The 19500-nt window shown below is 45.5% G+C and overlaps 2 protein-coding genes across 4 annotated transcripts in view; one reads left to right on the plus strand and one right to left on the minus strand.

The window, feature by feature from the left end:
- Nucleotides 1–6442: 6442 nt before the first annotated feature.
- Nucleotides 6443–8206, minus strand: c2cd4a (C2 calcium dependent domain containing 4A). Its single transcript, XM_027017114.2, has 2 exons — nt 8081–8206; nt 6443–7895 (listed from the first exon to the last, which is right to left on the minus strand). The coding sequence occupies exon 2, from the start codon at nt 7882–7884 to the stop codon at nt 6541–6543; it is 1344 nt and encodes a 447-aa protein (XP_026872915.2). The 5' UTR covers nt 7885–7895; nt 8081–8206; the 3' UTR covers nt 6443–6540.
- A 3090-nt stretch (nt 8207–11296) lies between these two features.
- The window catches only part of tln2b (talin 2b), a 77632-nt gene continuing 69428 nt past the window's right edge, over nt 11297–19500 (plus strand). Inside the window, exon 1 of one of the 3 annotated variants that reach the window (XM_035522466.1) lies at nt 11297–11880. The gene's annotated coding sequence lies outside the window, so the exon portion shown is untranslated. Of the gene's footprint in view, nt 11881–18017; nt 18042–19500 lie in introns of those variants that run through there. The other 2 variants (XM_035522455.1, XM_035522465.1) reach the window with 2 other exon arrangements.

Below are 19500 nucleotides of genomic sequence, written 5' to 3' on the forward strand. Positions count from 1 at the left end.
CACAAGATTACGAAAGGCTGCTTTGTGTTACTGTTATGGTAAGATACACATGGAGGTCCAGATAAGAAGTGAGGAGGCTGTTTACAGTAAGAGTGTGTTTGTTCTGTGCTCTTTATTTGATAAATGGAGGAAGTGTTTCTCTGCAGGACATTGAAAAGTTATGGGTTTCCCACCACAGCAAGACTCATTATTTAGACTCGCAAAGCAGGTGGAGTTTTAACGACTTCATAAGCACTGATCTGTTAGTCTTTAGTGTGTAAACAGAAATATATACAGTATATAGTTCAGATTTGGGATTTGGGTTGTTAATGATGTATGCTGTCATGACTGTTACAGGAAACATGGTAATAGTTTCTTTTGAATTTCCCAGTTGCCATTCAGAGCTGGTATTGACTTTTAAAGAGTGCAATTAAAGTGCGGGCCATACTGCTTGATCGGGAAATTTAATAAACACTTCTCACGAATAGCTGGCAGAAGATGACTGATGAATAATTACCTGGTTATGTTCATAAACAGCATCTACACGCAGGTTCTGTTTACGTTTGCTTTAGTTGTGGCGTGGAACTCTTTCTGATCTCATTCGAAAACAATGGGTTGCTATGGACCTGCTGGGTGGCGTCATCACACAACAGGGTCAACTTTGGGAACAACATTCTGAACAATACTTTTATCCCCAGAGAGATGATTTTACTTCAAATTCTGTTTGGCAACCCCAGATGACTTCCTCCTACAAAGCTGTTAGATAAGCTCTGCTTTTTCCGGGTACTGCCATTAACCCTGGATATTCTTGGCTGTAGTTTTGTCTCAGTCAGATGTCAGGTGTCTACAATAACAGCTCCCTTCAAGGTCCTGACGTCAGGCCGAGTGTTTTTGCTGCTCATGAAAGGACTTGTGTGAACAATGTGAGCATATGGCCAAAAATAAACCAGTACATTTCAACCCTCTACACTGTATGCTTTACTTAATTATACTGAATGTGCCTGTTGACTCTACATATATGCAGTAACAGCCTATATATCTTTATCATTATGTTTTGTGTAATAGCCTAATACTAGTTATACTGTGACACAGGATAGGACCTTTTCTGTCATGTTTTAAATTTGTGCAAAAAAAGTTTTTTTGGTCTCAGTCAGCAAGGAGACATGTGAATGGAAATGTCGGCTCATATACTTCTAGCATTATTTTTATTTATCTGTTTTCCTGTTTTGTTTTTTGTTTTTTTACCATCAGTGCAAAACCTGTATATATGAGCTATGTGTACATTCCATATACAACCATGTTCTTAACACACCCTGCTCTAGGTACCTTCAGCTGGAATCTGGAGGAATTGACACCACTCCACTCATATGGAAAGCTACTAATTGTGCTGGCATGGATTGAACAGTTACAGCTTTTTATTTGAGCATTTTTAAAAAATCAAATCATACACATTTCCTCTCAGTTGTTCATCCTGTAAGATCATGGTGACAGAACAGGAGGGTATCTGGTTCAGTCCCTAGATGTGAAGCATGGATGGTGAACTAATCCTTCAGGTCTCCAGGTTCATGTTCTGGTTCATCTCTGACCACAGTCACTGTGCCCTCAGGGAAGAGAGCCAAGCCAAGCCAAGCTTCTTCAGACCTGCCCCTGCCTTCCAGCCTGGGAACACAGACAGGAGCACTCGCAATCTCTAGCATAGCGGACAAAAAAGATGGCAGAATAGCATCTCATTTAGTCAATAACCTTTAACCTTTCATTTGCTCTTGTGCAGAATTCTGGTCCATCCCTGAGAAAGGGAAAACCTTTTTAGACAGGAATAACTTTTCAATTTCTCATCAGACTGTACTTTTGCTTCGTTGTGTATATCAAAAAGGAAACCAGGTGAAGGAACTCATTCTGTGTAAAAGGATTACTGTCAAATTAATTCCACTCATTATTCTCCATCATTGATACACTTCCTTTCAAAGGTTTGGAATTACCTGTCATTTTGTTCAAGTATTACTATTTTATTCAATAAAAACACATACAATGCAAATCCGTACGACAACCTCTGCAGTGACGAGGAGACCACCAATGCGGACCCCCAGAGCCAGGCGACTCTCTCTCTGCCTCACCTGGCCAAAACGCAGACCTGCTATGGCTCTTCCACAGCGACCCCAGCTCTTTTGGGTTTCCCTTGGTTCTGCCCAGGAGCAGGTCCAACACGTGCTCCAGGTCACCACATATTTTTTTCAAGTATCCAGCATGTCATTTGATCAGTGCTTTTCAAATACAAAGCATTCTGTATATTAATTTTATGCTAACTTCATTCATCAATGACAACTTTTTCAGTGAGTCACCTGAAGCATTCCACAGCATTCTAGACACAGTAAGATTTTAACATTATCATATGATTGGAAACCTCTCAAGCAAAATATTTGAGCAAACTTTTAAATGTTTCTGTATACCTTCATTAACAGTTTTGGTCATTCATTATGACATTCATAGATGTTTGCCCTTTAATGCTATGAAACGTTGTACCTGGGATGATAAACTAAACTAAACTCAACTAAATGAACTAGACATATTCAAATAGTACATTATTTTTGTTTCAGAAAGCTGTTACATGTGTTAGGCCTTTACTCACCTACAGCATGTGTAGTCATGCTTTAAACGATTGACTATACATGACCACTCAGTAGTGGTTATGTAAACTGCATGGTTTCTATTTGTTAATCAGAGTGGAATATTCAGCCTTGCATTTAGAGTACAGAACACCTGTGTAACTAAGCAACAGCTCAATTGCTGGACCCAAGACAAGGCCCTCTCAGTCTCCCTGAAGTCCCTAAAGAGTCACATGATTCATATCTGGTCATCTCTGTGAAATATCCTGGATGAAATAACATTAGTTGCATAAAGCCCATAGGGAAAGTGAGCAAGGTCATTTTCTTGGATTTCACTAACAATTGTTTAACAATAATGTACATTTCAGCTTGCAGGTCACTTATAAACTCTAGAAAAGAAAACAAACATTCAAGTAATAACTTTAACCTGGAAATTTTTTTTCCCCCATTGACATTGTATGTTAACATGAATTTTCAGTAGTAATTCTTACTGGTATAGTAGACCTAGAGACACCTCCTCCTACCCCATTTATGATTGAGCTGTCACGGTCACAAACGCTTCGACCAACTATCAGGTCGTTTGTTTGTTGTCAAAACTGAGACGTGTTGTCCAAGGTAACCAATACACAGAAAAGAAGCAGCATGAAACAAAGGCAATCAGCGATCATCAGGCTGTGGGAATCACCTGCAAAGCCTCGTTTACAAAAGGGCAAGTCAGCTGAATCAACACTGAAAACAAAGATGACCGACATATCAGCTCCCACAGAGCAGAGCCTGAGCCATAAACGGAGTCCGGATCTGGGCATGAACAGGACAAAGGGAAGGGCCCACACACCGATGATTCAGTGGGGGGGTCCCCTAGTCCTTCTCTCTTTTTTTGCAGCATGGTTATTTGCACTTCCATACAAGCATCACACGTACAACGCATGAGGAGATAACATGGTTGTCACTGTTTACGCCAGCAAAGGAGAAATGGAATCTGACTACCTTTTGGCAGACAGCCAACTGAAAATACGTCGCATTCGTCCTTTAATTACCTCGCCGAAGGACTGGCATAATGTCTCGCTTTATGGCAGTGAGGTGCCTGGGCTGCTTTAGAGGCCTGGCGGAGCACTCCGCCGTAGAGGCTCTGAGGCAACACTCACGTGGCTCCAAACTTCATGCCAGGGAAGACCAGAGTCCTTATGTTAATCTTTAACTATAAACTCTAGAAACTTAAAATAGCACTCGCAGAGACAGATGTGAGCCGCCTCCCTGAGGTCTACTTTACTGTCTTCTCAGCTTTCCGCTACGATCACCATTTGTATCTTTAATGTAGGTCCGCTTCCAGGGGTTGCGGTGGGTTTGCTGTTACAGGCTAAAGATGGATCTTGACTAGACAGAAATTAGCCAGTGAAATCTCTCCTGGGTATATTCAACAGATATTGATTATTAGATTCAGCACCGACTTGTAGCACAGCAGATGTGCATCATGCCAGCCTGGCAGCACACCGTGGGCCTCTGCGGTCGGTGCGTAATAAAATTTGTGGTCGGTGCATAATAAAATTTGTGGTCGGTGCATAATGAAAGTCAAATAATACAATAATCAGGAGGGGGAGAAGGAACAGGTAGTCCGTCCGGAGTGGCGAACCTAAAGCAGACCTCAACGTGGCAGTTGTCTAGGCCTGCCTGAGCCCAAAGGAGTTGCTTGGCAACTGTCCTTCTGTTCTCTGTTAGTAACTGGACTGGCCTCTTTAGTAAACCAGATAAAAGTGTCCATCTCAGGAAACCACTCTGCTGGAGCTGTCCACGTCTGACTGCATGTCAAAGTCTATCAGGCGTTTTAGAATGGCTCAGCCGCCGGCTTTGTGAAATGTAATAAAGAAAACAGCACATTTTACCTTTCGATATCATTTTTAAAAATACAGTTTTATTAGCCCAATTTTCTTCCCAACAACATCAGGCCGGATTTTGCACAGCACCCTCTGTAGCACCGGTCCGGCGGTTAAACGTGTTCATCTCTGACAACTGATCCAGCTGGGCTTCATTTGTTATGTCTTTCAGCTCGGGTCAGCATGACCCGCAGTGTAAAAGCATGTTTAGCAATCTAAATACTCACTCTTATCTAAATGGGCCAAATCAAACCATTAAATAGAGAAACCAACTGACCATCTGCCAGGCTTTTTTATGAATGCACTGTTTTCTATCTTCCATTCTTTCGCCAAAGCACCCTGACTAGTATGCATTTATTATTACTACTAGTGTAATGATCCGAGTGAAAACCATGCACACACATACTGCATACTGTTCGCGCTGTGTTGTTTTTAAGCCCTGCTGTACATCATCATCATGATGCATAAATGTATGACCCAGGGTTGGTTGCACGTGGCTAACCCACGTGCTCTTCAGAGTTATGTGATCAGCGCACCCGTGCGCATGTCGCCATCCGTTACGTTATGAATGACCAAAAGGTATGCGTAAATGCACGAATGGCTGACCATGGCCATCGTTATAGTCCAGGACAGGCGGTTGATCCCAGCCTGCCACAGTCGGTCTGAATGATATGTAAGAAGACCTTATCAAGTGGTTTAATGAGGCTTTCCCATTCTCCAGCAGGACACGGTAGACATTGCTCTTTACGCTGCGTACATGATCGGTCTCGCCATTTTTATTCAAATAGTACTTAAGATGAAAACATCAGCCGCCTGGACTGGCGTGAAGAGGTGACATCACACGCGAGACATCACACTAGTCTTACGGAGGAGCCTCCAAACCCAAGACCTGTCTGGAAATCCTCCGACTGCTTTAATGAGAACGGTCTGCCGAGGTTTCACGTTACCCCAGGTATTTTTAATCCCCGCAAAGGTCATCAGGAAACAACAGGCTTAGAGGAAATCAGAGAAGGTGCATCTTTCTCAGTCATCTCAGTGAGGAATACCATATCCCCTTCAGTGTCTATAAGGTCTCTGTAAAATACAGACATCGAGTCTCACACAATCATTGTTAGGATGGATGAATCGATTCTTCAAGATAGTGTATTTATAAATTATTTTAATCCAAATTTTGGGGGCATACTCAATCCATTGTGTATTATAGTGTGTACATAAATCAATTTGCATTGGCTATGCCAAGCACAATTTTGTACTCTGTTATATAATTCTCATTATAATAATAATTTGTTATAATAATTATCGGTTTGCTATTTCTTTTGGGCCATTTTTATAAAAATTTAAGGTTATACAAGATTAAACAATGATTAAAGATGAGCCTATTGTTTTTCTCATATAACTTCATATATTTATAGAAAAAGGTTTTTAAAATATTCAAAAACATAAAATAAAATAATAATTTCATCTTTAAACTATGTCATTCAGCTCTGAATAAATTATGCATCTCTGACCAATTCTCTGTCCACACCAAACTTTTGAAGTTTGAGGATGGTTGTAGGGACTTTGACTCATACTATGAAGTTAACTGTTAGAATCCCACAGAAGGGTGGTCCTTCTACGAAGCCCCCAGTAAGACACCATGTCCTGTTGCTCTGACAACTGCTCGGTGTGAGCACTGAACGGAGACATTTGCAGAGGTGAGTGAGTCGTTACGGGAGTCCGTACACATTTCTTTATTTAGGCTTTGTCACTAGTGTATGCTCCATCTCACCTTGAGATTTATGCTGATTAACTAAAGGATTAGACCCAGATTAGGAAGTGAGGCACATCAAGGGCCTTTTCTTTCAGAGACAGGAATAATGGAGCCCATTAAATGACTTTTAAGGTAGCAGTATGTCTATTAATAGTCCTTGGATCTGTTGCTGTGAATAAATCATGAGTTTCAGAGAGACTCTTTCCCATTCATGCTAAATAAATGACAAGGATTTTTTTCATCTTTTATTAGAAATATATATTTTTGGAATAATAAAAAATGTAAATAAATAATTAATGTTAAACAAATCAAATAAATAGAAATAGCAAGTAAATTTTTATAAGGTAACAATGCTAGTTAGAGGAAGATCACAACTGCCAAGAATATAGTCCCTCTTCATGGTGGACATTTTGTTGACGACTTTAAACCGCAGAGACCACTGGCCGAGCTCTTCCTCGGATATGCCGTCAAAGAAGAAGTCTTCGTTGAAGATGGGATTTCGACTCTTCCTAATGACCGTGCTGCGCTGTTTCTGGACTTTCCCGGGCAGAAGCGAGAGGCTTACGCTGCAGTTGATGCTCTTGGGATCCACAGCCAGGGAGTAGAGGCCCTCGGCACTGATGAGGCGCACGCGGAGCCGCTGGTTCTCCGGGCAGTATTCCGCGGAGAGCCGCAGAGTCCCATTCCTGCCCAAGGGCACCAGGCTCTCCTTCATCACCCGCTCCCTGTGCAGGATTAGGTCCATGGGAAAGACTGCAGGGGGCACCAGGCCAAAGGTGCCGGAGAAGGGCTCGACGAGGGCCTCCGATGACTTCCTCATGACGTTCGGGCTGTTGTCCGTGGAGCTGCCCTCGTCTGTGGACAGGGAGTCGTTCCTGGAGACGGCAGCCTTGCAGACGCTGCGGTGCAGCAGTTTCTCGTGGCTGAGCGTTTTGAACAGGGACGGCCTGGGCAGTGACCTCGCCAGCAGAGGTGAGCTGAAAGGGGAGGACTCGGCCGAGGAGGTGGTGTCACTGTCCAGCGTGCCCTGCCTGTGCAGGCTGAAGCTCCTGGGGGAGAGTCTGGAGGTTAAGTTGTTCAGACTGAAGGAGGAGGGGGAGGCTGGGGACATAGCAGCTGTGGGCGATCTGGAGCACGTGTTGGACCTGCTCCTGGGCAGAACCAAGGGAAATCCGCAGGAGCTGGGGTCGCTGTGGAAGAGGGACTCCTTCCTTCTGGTGTGGGGGCTCTCCAGCAGCGTGCAAAAGCCATAGCAGGTCTGCGTTTTGGCCAGGTGAGGCAGAGAGAGCGCTGCCTGGCTATGGGGGTCCGCATTGGTGGTCTCCTCGTCGCTGCAGAGGTTGTCGTATGGCCCGTCGTCCACGCTCTCCACCTGGATGATGTGGGTGATGGTTGGCTCTCGTGGGGGCACTTCTTTCTGTGGACTGCCCCTTCCATCCAGCGAAAGCCTGGCCCAGGGAGCTGACTTCCCTTCCCCTGCGGCTGAGATCTTGGGTGGAATGCAGAATTCAGGGATGTTGTCCGGAGTGATGATATTGGGACACAGGGTCACCCTCTTGGCCTTATCGGTTGGATTTTTTTCTCCGAACATGATGTCACCAATTCTAAAGCTGTATTCCATTACAGGAAGAAGCTGGTTGGTTCTCTCGCTTGACACGCAGATCTTTTCAACCAGCCACATGGGATCAATCTCTGCAAAAATCAAACATTTTTGGGAATAGTCACTTAGTGCTTACATTCAAATGGGCAGTTCTGAATTTCTGAGTTTCTACATAGATTCCTTACATGAAGTCAGTACAAATATTCCTAACTGCGCAGAAACTAATCCGATTAGCTATGTGAATGGAGGATCTACATTTTTTTCGCAAGCTTCCTACCTTTCTGCTGCGTGCACCTGTGGCTTCAGTACGCTCGTTCAGAACGCTGCATGTGAGAAGGGTTGGTCTTCAGGACGACAGGCTCTCTCGCTAGTGGTCTCCAGCTCCCTGCTCTCAGACTGGCGTTTCTGTGGCGGATGAAAAGAGCTCCTGGCTACTTATACATCAGCAGGGTAGGAGGAGTCAAAGGCTGCTCCAGATCCAGTCTGCAAGCGCTGCCAGAATTTTCCCTCCCACACTGGCTACAGTTCCCATAGGAACACACGAGATCATAACGGTATAATCTGAGCCCCAAGAGTGGAAAAGTAAAGATCGGTGTGATAAGAAAGTTGCGATAAACTGAAACAAATCCGTCTACGCAGATGACCCAGTCTATAGATGTGGCCACATGTGAAACTTGCAGTTCTTGAGAAGGAACAGAGGCAATACCACATGTACGTTGTGATCACGCACCTAATAGATTATAGTTGGATCATAGTTTACTGGCCTGTGTCATATGCTGGACTTTCACTAAAGTGGCCAGATCTATTGGGTACTGACTATTAGGTACAAAGCAACCTGTCTTAAACCTACACTACAGGAATACAAAACCTAAAGCGCTTAACTCTTGATCCAAAAGCACTTATAGATTCACCATAAGGCAAGCACAACTGACAAATTGCAGTCCATCAAGTACTTATTATAATACATAATAAGTCATGTAAGACATAAAGTCTTATTGTTTATCTACAGATTTAGATTTTTTTTTTTAAATGTGTACAAGCCCAAGTTTAAGTCCTGGAGTCCCAAGACAGCAAAGACAAGGTGATTTAAATCACTTTATTTGTTGGCAGATAACAGCTAGTGATACAGAGTGCAGCCCATTAGTGGAACAGCTCGGTCATCGGCAAGTGACATTCCAAATGTGTTACATAAGATATTTTGAAAAAGAATTCACAGTCAGGAAGAGCAGTGATAAGGTAACAAAATCTCCATCGATTCACCAGGACATGGGGAACATTCCGAGCACATGCTCAGAAAGCACACACAATCTAGAACAACATGAACACGTTAATGCATCGCTCAGGTACCCTCTTGTGGTAGCAAGAAACATTGTTCATCTGTACTGGGTTTCATTCATATATATATATATATATATATATATATATATATATATATATATATATATATATATAAGAACAATCTAAAGCATGTTTAAGAGACAACTGTTATTAAATGGAACATGGGTCTAAATAAACTTTTCTATAAAATATTTCCACCTACAGTTTGTAATGCTTTTATAGAAGGTGTACTTGGGACTAATGCTTCAGTCTGCGTTTATCCTTGTCCTTTTATCAATGGCAATGACTCACTTCTATCCCTGGGTTTATGGATCAGAGTTCAAGTGTTGTATCTCAGTAGCCCTGGGAAACCACATCATTAGACAGATGGTCTGGTTGGCGAGAGTAATGGCGAAAGTGGGAAGATTATGCCTTGTGCACGTGTTCTTAGAAATGTTGCTCTCATTCGAGACTTTTACGGCGTTTTATGAGGAGACAGCACGCCTTAACAGGCCAAAGGATCATTTACCTGCAAAATAGAGGGTGCCACTCTTTTTTCGCTGGGCAAAGATCAGGAGGTATCACACTTTCCGTATCATGGCGCAGTCTTAAGGTAATAATGTGTTATACACCCCACCACCACCACCCGCAAACATTTATTAATGAAAATGCCTGGAATAGAGTGACACACAACTCCCCACCTAGAAGGGAGATCACCTACTCTCGACTTAGCCATGGCAATGGAGTCAGTAACCCGGTAGTGGGTGGCTGATAAACCGCAACAGATGAGCTCTAGTCTGTAATTGTACACATAATCATATAGTACAGTTTGTAACATTTATAGATGTGTAGGATCAAGTGTAGGTGTATCTAATAAAATAGGTAGGGAGTGTATAAATAGATTGGCACTGAATTATACCAGATGTCTTGTTTTATCGCTATAAATATGGAGTTCTTTTTAATGTAAACTGGTATGTGTAGAATCATAGCATCATTTAAATCTGAAGACACAAAAAAATCTGAAGACAATAAAAAAGTGTATTGCCCATGTCTAGCAGACGTTATAAATAGAGCTGGGATGCATCATCTGGTAATGATTTGTCAAGATGACCACGTCTGTCTGTTTTCCTATTCAACCCCCACGTTCGTGCAAAAAAATAAATAAATAAATAAATAAATAAATAAATAAAAAATCCTCTTTTCTTGTGTAACCAAGGTGACCCTTGTCTGAATGAACAGCAGCTGGTCTTAATCATCATCACGGGCGGCTTTCTAATTAAGCTCATGTGTTTCTGGGTCACCTCTATATGTGCCCTGACTGTCGGCCCCCAAGCCAATTAAAAGAGGGAAAAGTCAGTCGGTTTTAGGAGGACTAGTTTGCTGCCAACTTGTTAATTAACTGCGAGTAAACTCGATTGGGTTTTGCGCGGCAATTTTCACGTTGCACAGTAGAGGGCGCTATTACGACGCGTATGGGACGTGAAGGCCTTTAGTTCAGAAGGTGAAGGGGACAGGCGTAAGTCAGATGCGGTTTATGCAGCCGGGACACGAGATGCAGAACACAGAAGCAATAGGTTAGACATCCCGAGCTCGTGGGAGTCACATTTCAGTACTTTGGTATTTGGAAGATAATAACATGCTCTTAGTATTCAATTTTGAGCAGACAAGCTGTGTTTGTTTTAGCGTCCTCTACATCCCTGTCTAAACTTTTCTTTCTCCCTTCAGAAATGAGGCTTTGTTTGCTACTAAGAAAGTAACTATCTGTGGCATATCCTTTTGTACTTGTGGAAATAAAAGGAATGGGGATTGAGAAAGTAGTTTGGGTCATGTAAAAAAAAAAAAAAGGTTGTTTTTTTTGTTTTTGTTTTTGCCTTCTCTTTGCAGGCTGTACTAAGTGCACTACACCACACAGTACTGACCACATCAGTACACCCCCCCGTACCAGTAGCCAACAGAATATCTCCCTCCCACCTGCAAGGATTCATGACGAAATTAAAGAATGCTTCTTCCTTTCATCCTGCTGACCCACCAGGGCATGACTTGCACAGTTTAGTCTTTTCTGTTCTCCTCTGGTGTACCTTGGGACCGAGAGGTCAACGCACTTTCCTTCATCTAACAAAGCATGGCTCATAGTGGACATGTGTTGTTTGGCCAGAGAGGTGGCCACGGGGAAAGCAACTTTGCTCCCAAAAATCCTTCAAAACATACATGGAGTGTTTATACCAAAAGTAAAATGATTTTTCAATACGAATACACAGCTGCTACTGAAATGGGTTGGGTTTGGTTTTGTTTGTTTTGTTTTTTTTTGGTGTCTGCTAGAATACAGTTCACCTGCATGCGGCGTTTTTGTGTGTCCTCATCAGGCTGTGCAGTAAGGTCATTAGCACTGGTTTATGGAAGCATCAGTTCTCACTGACTACTGGTCTCTTTTGTTGTCACGTGGTAAATGAGACCGTATACTTAAGCCTGTAGTCCCATAAATAAACCTCCAACAGTCGTTTCTTTTTTTTTCTCCCCACGCCAAAGCCTGCCTTCATGAAATGTTCCCGATACACACACCAAACGCGATAAGGGCGTAGTGCTACGATGCTGCAACCTGGACATCCTGGACTGCCTCTTGCATTAATAGTTGATTTGCACGCATCGCCTGAGTGGGGGACCCTAATAACCAGGGCGGAGCCTGAGCGCGCAGAGGCAGGACACGGGCTTGCTTGCCTTTACATCCACTCATCTCTCCTGCACGGGAGTGCTGGATTTCAGGTAGGAATTTGCGGTTTGCTGGGGGTGGGTTTGGGAGGTGAGGCGGCGGGGGGGGGGCGGTAATGTCTCGCGTTGTTACATATGATGAACCTTGCTAGCTCGATGAAAGCAGACGCGTTATGAGTGTCGCCCGCGTGAGTGATGGTAGAGAATGAATGGGCGTCTGGGCTCGCCGAGCGTGTTTCTGAATGCAGCGGCGGGGCGCACGCTAAAAATGAAGGTGTGCAAAAACACACACCGTGCAACTTTATTTTGCATGCATGCTCGCCGAGTGGCCATTTTTGGTTTGGGAGACTTTGCCTGTTGATCCTCGTTTGCTCCCCGGTTTACTCGGTCCATCAGGGCTGCCCTCCGCGGAGTGGGTGACACTCACCCCGGCGTAGGCAACTGCACATCGCCGCTAATCCCACATGTGCGTAAAAGGATCAGGCAGCCGCTCAACTGCCCCACAAACAACGCCGATGTCGAGAACTGCGAAGACGCCGTCGCATCCTGTGCCCGAAACGTCGGGCTCGGTTATTCCGCCATCCTAACGCCCGTGTCCGTGAGATCCGTCGTTATGAGCTCCTATCAAACGACCTGGATGTCGGTAGCGTTTTCCACAGGCGGTGGGGTCATCGCTAAAGGGCGATATTTGACGCCGCCATATTTCACTGGCATGTCCGATCTCCCACCAGTGCCCATCGCTGCGTGTCTGAGCCCCGCGTGTGCAGTACATGGTTATTAAACTCAAAACTGTCGCTGGACGCGATGTTCCTAAAGATTTGGGCGGCTGTACCCAGCCATTCGTAGCGTCCCGGTGGCACAGGGTTTTCCGATAATGTCGCAAATGTTAAGATGTCCTTTCGGAACATGAGCTCGTTTCTACGTGTTTCGGGTGTAGCCATCAGTTTGCGATGATCCGCTGCCGAGTTTAAAAGCGCGCACTCAAGGATCTCAAGCTTTGCTTTATTCTAGGATGAGGGGGACTCGTCTTGATGATTATTTTGATGTGCAAAGATCAAGCCCCCTTACTCCGTAACGGAGATGAAAACGGGCTTTCCCTCTGCAACTCCATCCTAATCCCGGCAGATTTGCACTCGGAATATCTTGCTTTCAAAAGGAGAGGATTCGTGGTCGGGTCATGCAGATGTGCCCACATTAACGTCTTGTCGATTACAACTACCGGCCACTGGTGATACAGGGGCAGATAAAGTAATCTGAATAACGAAATCAAACGTCGAGCTGTCCTCTTACGATCCCCAGGGCTCGTAAGGCCATGTGCTGCTTCGTGTGTGGCGCTGAACCACACCCCTTTGGACTTGACTTCGCAGGCACAGCTCCCTCAACTGCTTGGAAAAGTAACACACGACTGCAACTCGCCCAGTTGTGCGTGGTGTTGAATCGTTTTCGAAACGAACGCTGTTTTTGCTTCTGTTTGTTGGTTTAGTCCTTCGGGGAGACCTCCAAGATCAGCAGCTCCTGCTCAAACTAAAGTGATAATATTTTATTAATCGTGCATGCAGCAGATTTTGCCAAAGTTAAGATTACAGTATACCCGTTAATGGTGTCTGCTTATAGATAATGTGCACATCAGACCTGTTTGACCGTTTTGTAATGTATTTAGAGCTCATGGAAATTGACATGCTTTACAGTGCACTCCACAGTGTTCTGTCTGCTTGACCCAAGTGTACTACAGACATGCCTCAGGTTTTAGTCCTACCCTGTGTGTAGGTGTGCGCGCGCACACACACACGCACAGTTTCCATGGTGTGGCTGTGAGCAGGAAGCAAGAGCTGCAGTATGACAGGAAGAGACGGATGTTCAGTACTGCTGTGCGCTGCACCTCCTGGTAGTTATACGGGGTCAAGTCTGTGATCTGGGAATGCGGCTGTCGTTTTCCCTGAAAAGCTTGTGTCAGGAAAGACGTGGTTTTACTATGGATTGTGTGTCCACCTTATTCTGTTACAGGTCAATTCATTTGCAATTGAATTAAGGAAAGACTGAGATGGCAAGAGGTTTCTTTGTATTGGTCTCTGCCTTTGGCTGGTTGGTGGAATAATTTTAGTACATCACAACATGCTGTAACCCCCCCAAAAAAAAAAAAGTTCCTCTCCTGAAATGCACTGGAACAGTACCCAGCAGTGTAGCATGACATTCGCGGCACAGAGCGGGAGATGCACTGCTCAAAACGTATGTTTTAATTATAAACAGAGAGTGGCAAAGTGGCCAGTGCAGGTTTTGACACAGCCAAAATGGGAGAAGCCACTTTATAGGACTTACAGGCAGAAGGCTCAGTGGTTTGTCATGTCTGTTGACGGGCTGTGTGTGATCACTCAGTGTTGCTCTTGGGCTCCCTCACCGAAAGTCTTGCAACTTTTGCAAGCACCTGCTTTCTGTCTTCTCTCGCTTCCATAAGCATGGCTATAATTAGCTCTCTGCACAGCAAGTGTCACGGGCTGGGATATGACTCTTTGGCTTCTGATAGATGCAAACAAAGAACCGACGACTCCGGTCACATCGGGCCCGAGCAGAGAGCGGCGAGGCGGACGCGGTTTGTTTCTGGTCGCTGCGCCGCCAAGGCAAGGAGAGGCAACGGCGCCCGCGATCCGGTTCAGAGCTGCGTGGTTTCGGCTGGTGCGGCCGGGGGGAGGGCCGCCATTCCTCTGTCGCACTCCGGCGACGCGGGCGGCCGCGAGGTCCTCCGTGGAAAAGGCCAAGGTCAAACATCAAATGATCTTGCTGTAAAATAGAGCGGCTGGTCTAGAGCTCTAAGGATCTTAACACCATGGTGTTGGAACCATGTTTACCTTGGTTTCTGGTCAGGAGATGAATCACAGTGTTTCACGTCTTAAAATGACTATCTTACCAGTGTTGTGCTCATTGTTGGCATTTTTCTTTTAGTTTGCTTGTTTTGGAGTTGTTTTCACAGCACAGTCCTGCCTTTGTGATCCGTCTCCTACCACAGTAAGAAATCATGTAAACACAGTCGGTGCAGAGTCTTGCGAAATCTGCTATAAAGCAACATGATGTGTAATTACTTTAAGTGATATCAGCTTACCTCTTATTGTAAATCCCCCCTATGTATTCTCATATCGTGGTAGTAATTAAAATCAAGCTTTCTACATGCAGAGTCCATTGACTTGTCTGATCTCAGGCCTCCTATTAAAGAGGCCATTATCAAAATGACTGTGGATTATAGTGAGCCATTAAGGGTTTGGTTGTAGCAAGTTCTGTTCATGTAAGATGGTCCTCTAAAAATTAAATGACAAAGAGGAGGATATTCTTTTGTTTGATGTTCATATTGGAAATGGAGCTAAACAGAGTAATCCTTTAATATCTTTCCAATGTATTAGCTTTTCTAAGTATACATTCTCCAGGGCTGTGTGTTCTTAAGACTACATTTATGTAGCTGTGTGACATGTTACTAGATCATAATCTTTGAAACTTAAAGTAAAACTAATTTGTGGGATTCATTGGCAGAGTACTATAAACATACTAGCAGTGATGTGAACGTTGGTAGTACACAGATGTGATGTAATTTTTCATATTTCTTGAGGTCAGCTCCAGGCATTAATTGCATCAGGGACATACAGCGTAACCCCTAAACGCATAAAATTAACCAATTAAAGTTAACAACTTTTGATACTTAACCAAATCATTTGTATTTGTTCATTTAAAGAGACTCACCAGGTTGTTTATACCAAGAATTCCAGTTTAATAAGGGGGGGGGGGGAGTGTTTTATTCCAAACCAATCAACAATCTCTCGGAGTGCATTTGTGGTCCAACTCGGAGTTTACAGTTCCCCTGTCTGAACTAAAGGCTACTTCCACCTCTCATTAGTCACCAAACCAGAATAAATGTATTCTGCTCTTACATGCTCCACTTTTGAGTCTGTGGTGACTAAATCCCATGACATCAGGGGGGGGAATTTAAATTGATGAATGTAATAGTCCATGTTTTACCCAAATATAGTGTATTGTAGACCGATTCACCTGAGCTCTGCTCTAATTTGGTATACAGCTTCATTTTATCACATTAAAGAGAGAGCAGCATTACGGAGCCACTATTCCAAGCTTACTGATTTCTCTATTCATAGCATGTGATTCATTAGATTAACTGAATTCAATTAATTTACTCTTCTTAAGCGGTTAATTCTGGTTTATTAGTTCAGAATAACACTAGTTGGTCTCAGAATAACACTAGTTGGTCTCTAGAATAACACTAGTTGGTTATATTCCTTATATCAGTGGGTATGGTCTTAGTTTGCCTTGCGTTTAGTGGAACGCCGTGCGCCGCCGTAAGATGTTTAAATGTAATGCTGTAAACCGCATCGGCTGCGGTTGCGCTGTGTCTCCAGACGGAATGGAGAGCAGAGATGGCGTCTCGTTCACTTCAAGTTTCCCCCATGTCACCCTCGTGTCGTCCATCGAGGAGACGGGTCCTTTCTTCCAACCGCGGTTCTGGCTCTCGGTGTTGTGAACGGTGAGGCCTTGCGCGTTAGCCAGTTGATTTCCTAGTGCAGTCCGTTAGATTAAAGGGTATTTTACTTTGCCTGCCGCACTTGTGCCGTCCGCTAAAGTGACGTGCCTTGGATGTTCAGCTGGTGGTCGGGTGAGGCGGCGCTCTGGAGCGCTCGCTGACGGACCACGCTTGTGCTGCGTCGAGTGGGGTAAAATGCAAGCGAGCTTCTTTTTTTTTCCCACACACACCCAGTGCTCTGAATTCCCGGTCAGCCCATTGTGCTCTCTGGCCCAGCAGCAAAACAGGCGAGCAAGGTCTGCCGCTAGCTCAGGATCAGCGTCTCTTACCCGAATACCATCCGTGACCTTTACGAGAGAAAGCAGGAAACTGATCTGAGAGCAGTGGTTTCTCTACAGGCACCCCCTTGGCCCCTACTGCTGGTCTGGTGGGCTCATGACCCTCTGCTACCACAGGCTGTGTTATCCATGGGATTGTGGAGTCCTGAGTCTTCCTTGCAGCCGATTGGGTGAGTCCAGTGGGTTTAATAGGGCTTGGCCACGGCAGTGTCCTCTGTTAGGAGCTCCTCCTGGGGCTTTGTTGGCCTTGTAAAGGGCTTGGGTGTGTTACCATCAGCTTTGTTTCCCTGGAGATATGAAACGTGTAGTATTAATGTGCAAGGTGTGTGTGTGTGTGTGTGTGAGGGAGAGAGAAACATCTCTGCTCCACCCCCCCCGGTACTTTTCCGAATGGTGTAACTATGGTCCGGAGAGGTGGATCCCTCACAATAATCCTGCTCATTTGAGGGGAAGGGGAGGAGGCTGTTCTCAGTCAGGGTCTCTTTGTTGGAATTATTCACTCCACATTTTCCAGCACTCCTCTCATTTCCTCTCCTCCCTCAAAGCCAAATCTGAAATCTCTTTTGAGGGATTTTTTCGGTCGAGGGGCACATAATGAAAGGAAGACCAACAAACGTGATGAGCCCAGGCGAGCGCCGCTGAGTGATTAGCAGCACTCTGTCTCTTTGGCTTTGTTGTGGTCCCTGTTGCTCGGCTACGGTGCCGGAGCTTCTGGGTGTTGGGAAATGGTTCAATCAAGGAAGTCATTGTTGAGTTAGGAAGGAGTTGATGGCAAGGCATCAGTTGGCTTGCAGTGATGGACTGTTGTTTTTTTGTTGTTGTTTGTTTTTTTGGGTTTTTTTTTTGGGGGGGGTGCACATGCAGGTGAAGACAGCCATTGTTTACACATTGTAACAAGGAAGCGATCATCGCAAATTTTCCCGTGATGGTCTTGATGATGATAAACCTGTAGCAGCTGATGGTGATTGTTGTTTATGCTGCTGTTGATGATGAGTTGATGCAGAAGAGCAAGGTGAAGATGGAGACTGTAGCAGAGGTGATGAGCAGGAGGAAGAAGACCAGAAGCTTTCTGCTGCAGATGTTCACGACAAGGGCGCTGGCTTGGCTGGACCCGTGTGCTGCAGTGACTCTAGTGGATATTGAGATGGGCGAGAGTTCCAGCCTGGAGCTCATTTACAGAGTGCAGGCGGCTGGAGCTCAGGCAGCACCTCTCAGGCAAGGCTGCTGACGCATCCACCTGCCTGTCTGCCAACCCGGCCTGCCTGTCTGCCTGCCTGCCCACACGTCTGCCTGTCTGGGGGTTAATCGCATGCGGGCTCCACCACTCCTCCAGCGAGTCCGAGCAGAAGCAGTCGAAGCAGGTACGAGCAGCACTCGACGACGGAACACTTCGGGCACTCTGCTGGTCAGGACCGGCTTTCCGGAATAAGGATACGACCTCCGCCAGTAAGCCGGCCACTGCTGTTTCCTCAGCCTATAGAACGGGGATGTCCTTGAGAAAGGCATTAACAGACCTCCATTAAATCCAGATTGCTGAAATGATTAAAGTGGCTGCTGACACCACCAGGTTGCGTAACTGCCATGAATAGCGCGATCGCGTTAGCTTCTTGCTTGTGTTGCTGCCTTTCCCTGAAATTCTCGAGGCGTTCCTCAGTGAGGTTGCTATCTCATCTTATTTAGCTGGTTCTACTTGGGGGGGGGGGGGGGGGGGAATTCATTTTAAAAAATGTTTTTCCTTAACATGCCTTGTTTAGTTGAACTTTCAAATTGAGGTCTCTGTAAATCCAACGGCTTGCACAGTGTTGCTGCTGCCAGAGTAACCATAGTAATTAGGCCTCGCGTGTTTGCTATGCGAGCGCGGCAGGAGAGCAGACCGGGGCTGCCGCTCCGACTGGTCGGCGACCTCGGCGCGGGGCGAGCGTGCGACGCTGCAGCTCGTTGCCGTTAATCACTTCTCCTGAGCGGCCACGTCCGCAACGGGAAGAGCCACCGGAAAGGGGGGCCTCAGTCGTCTCGGGAAATAAGATCCATCTGCTGTCTTCTCACCTTTGGGGATCTTTGATTTTACCCTGAAGGTGGTGAGACGGTGCCACTGCTGATGTGGACCGAGAAAGGGCGGGAGGTGGGGTGGGGGCGAGCCCTCCAAACTGCTGCCAACACTCTGGGAATCCAAGCGGGGAGCGTCTGCAGGGGGTTAGGGAGTGAATGAAGCCACAGGACTGCGGAGGTCCTGTCTATTGAGCTTCCCCTTTGATGTGGTGATTAGTGGAAGACTGATGTGTCCTGCTTTACGGTCTCTTATGAGTGTAGAACACAATACTTGCCTTCAAAGTGTTTAGGTACCATTTACAGAGAATGCTTTACTACCATGGACATAAAGCAAACAAATGTACACACACACGTCCACCCACACACTCCTGCTGTAAAATGCCGAGTGCATCAGCGCTAAGATCTGACTAAAGAATACACTAGTAGTCCACTTCAAGGTCCAGCAAGAGACGTACTTAAAATTCCAGCCGACAGCTCCTGTTTGTATTGCAATAACAATATAACACCTTCCACGAAGACGGTCCTTTACCAAAATTCAAATGTGTACACTGGTTGTGTATTCGAGCTCCTGGGGGGGAAAGGTGAAGGGTGAACCTAGAGCTCCGTCGTGTCGTGGGCCTGTCCGGTTCTGGTGAAGAGGCCCAGGCTTCCGTCAACTTCCTCCCACTTCCTCCCCAGCCGAGAGCCAGGGATCGGCTCGCGTGTTTACCGTTTGCTGGTTTGAGCCCGTCTAAGCCTCTCGGCCAGCCGAGAGAGTGGCGGGAGAACGCA

The sequence above is a fragment of the Electrophorus electricus genome, chromosome 2 (genome assembly GCF_013358815.1).
Source record: "Electrophorus electricus isolate fEleEle1 chromosome 2, fEleEle1.pri, whole genome shotgun sequence".
NCBI classification, from domain to species: Eukaryota; Metazoa; Chordata; class Actinopteri; order Gymnotiformes; family Gymnotidae; genus Electrophorus; species Electrophorus electricus.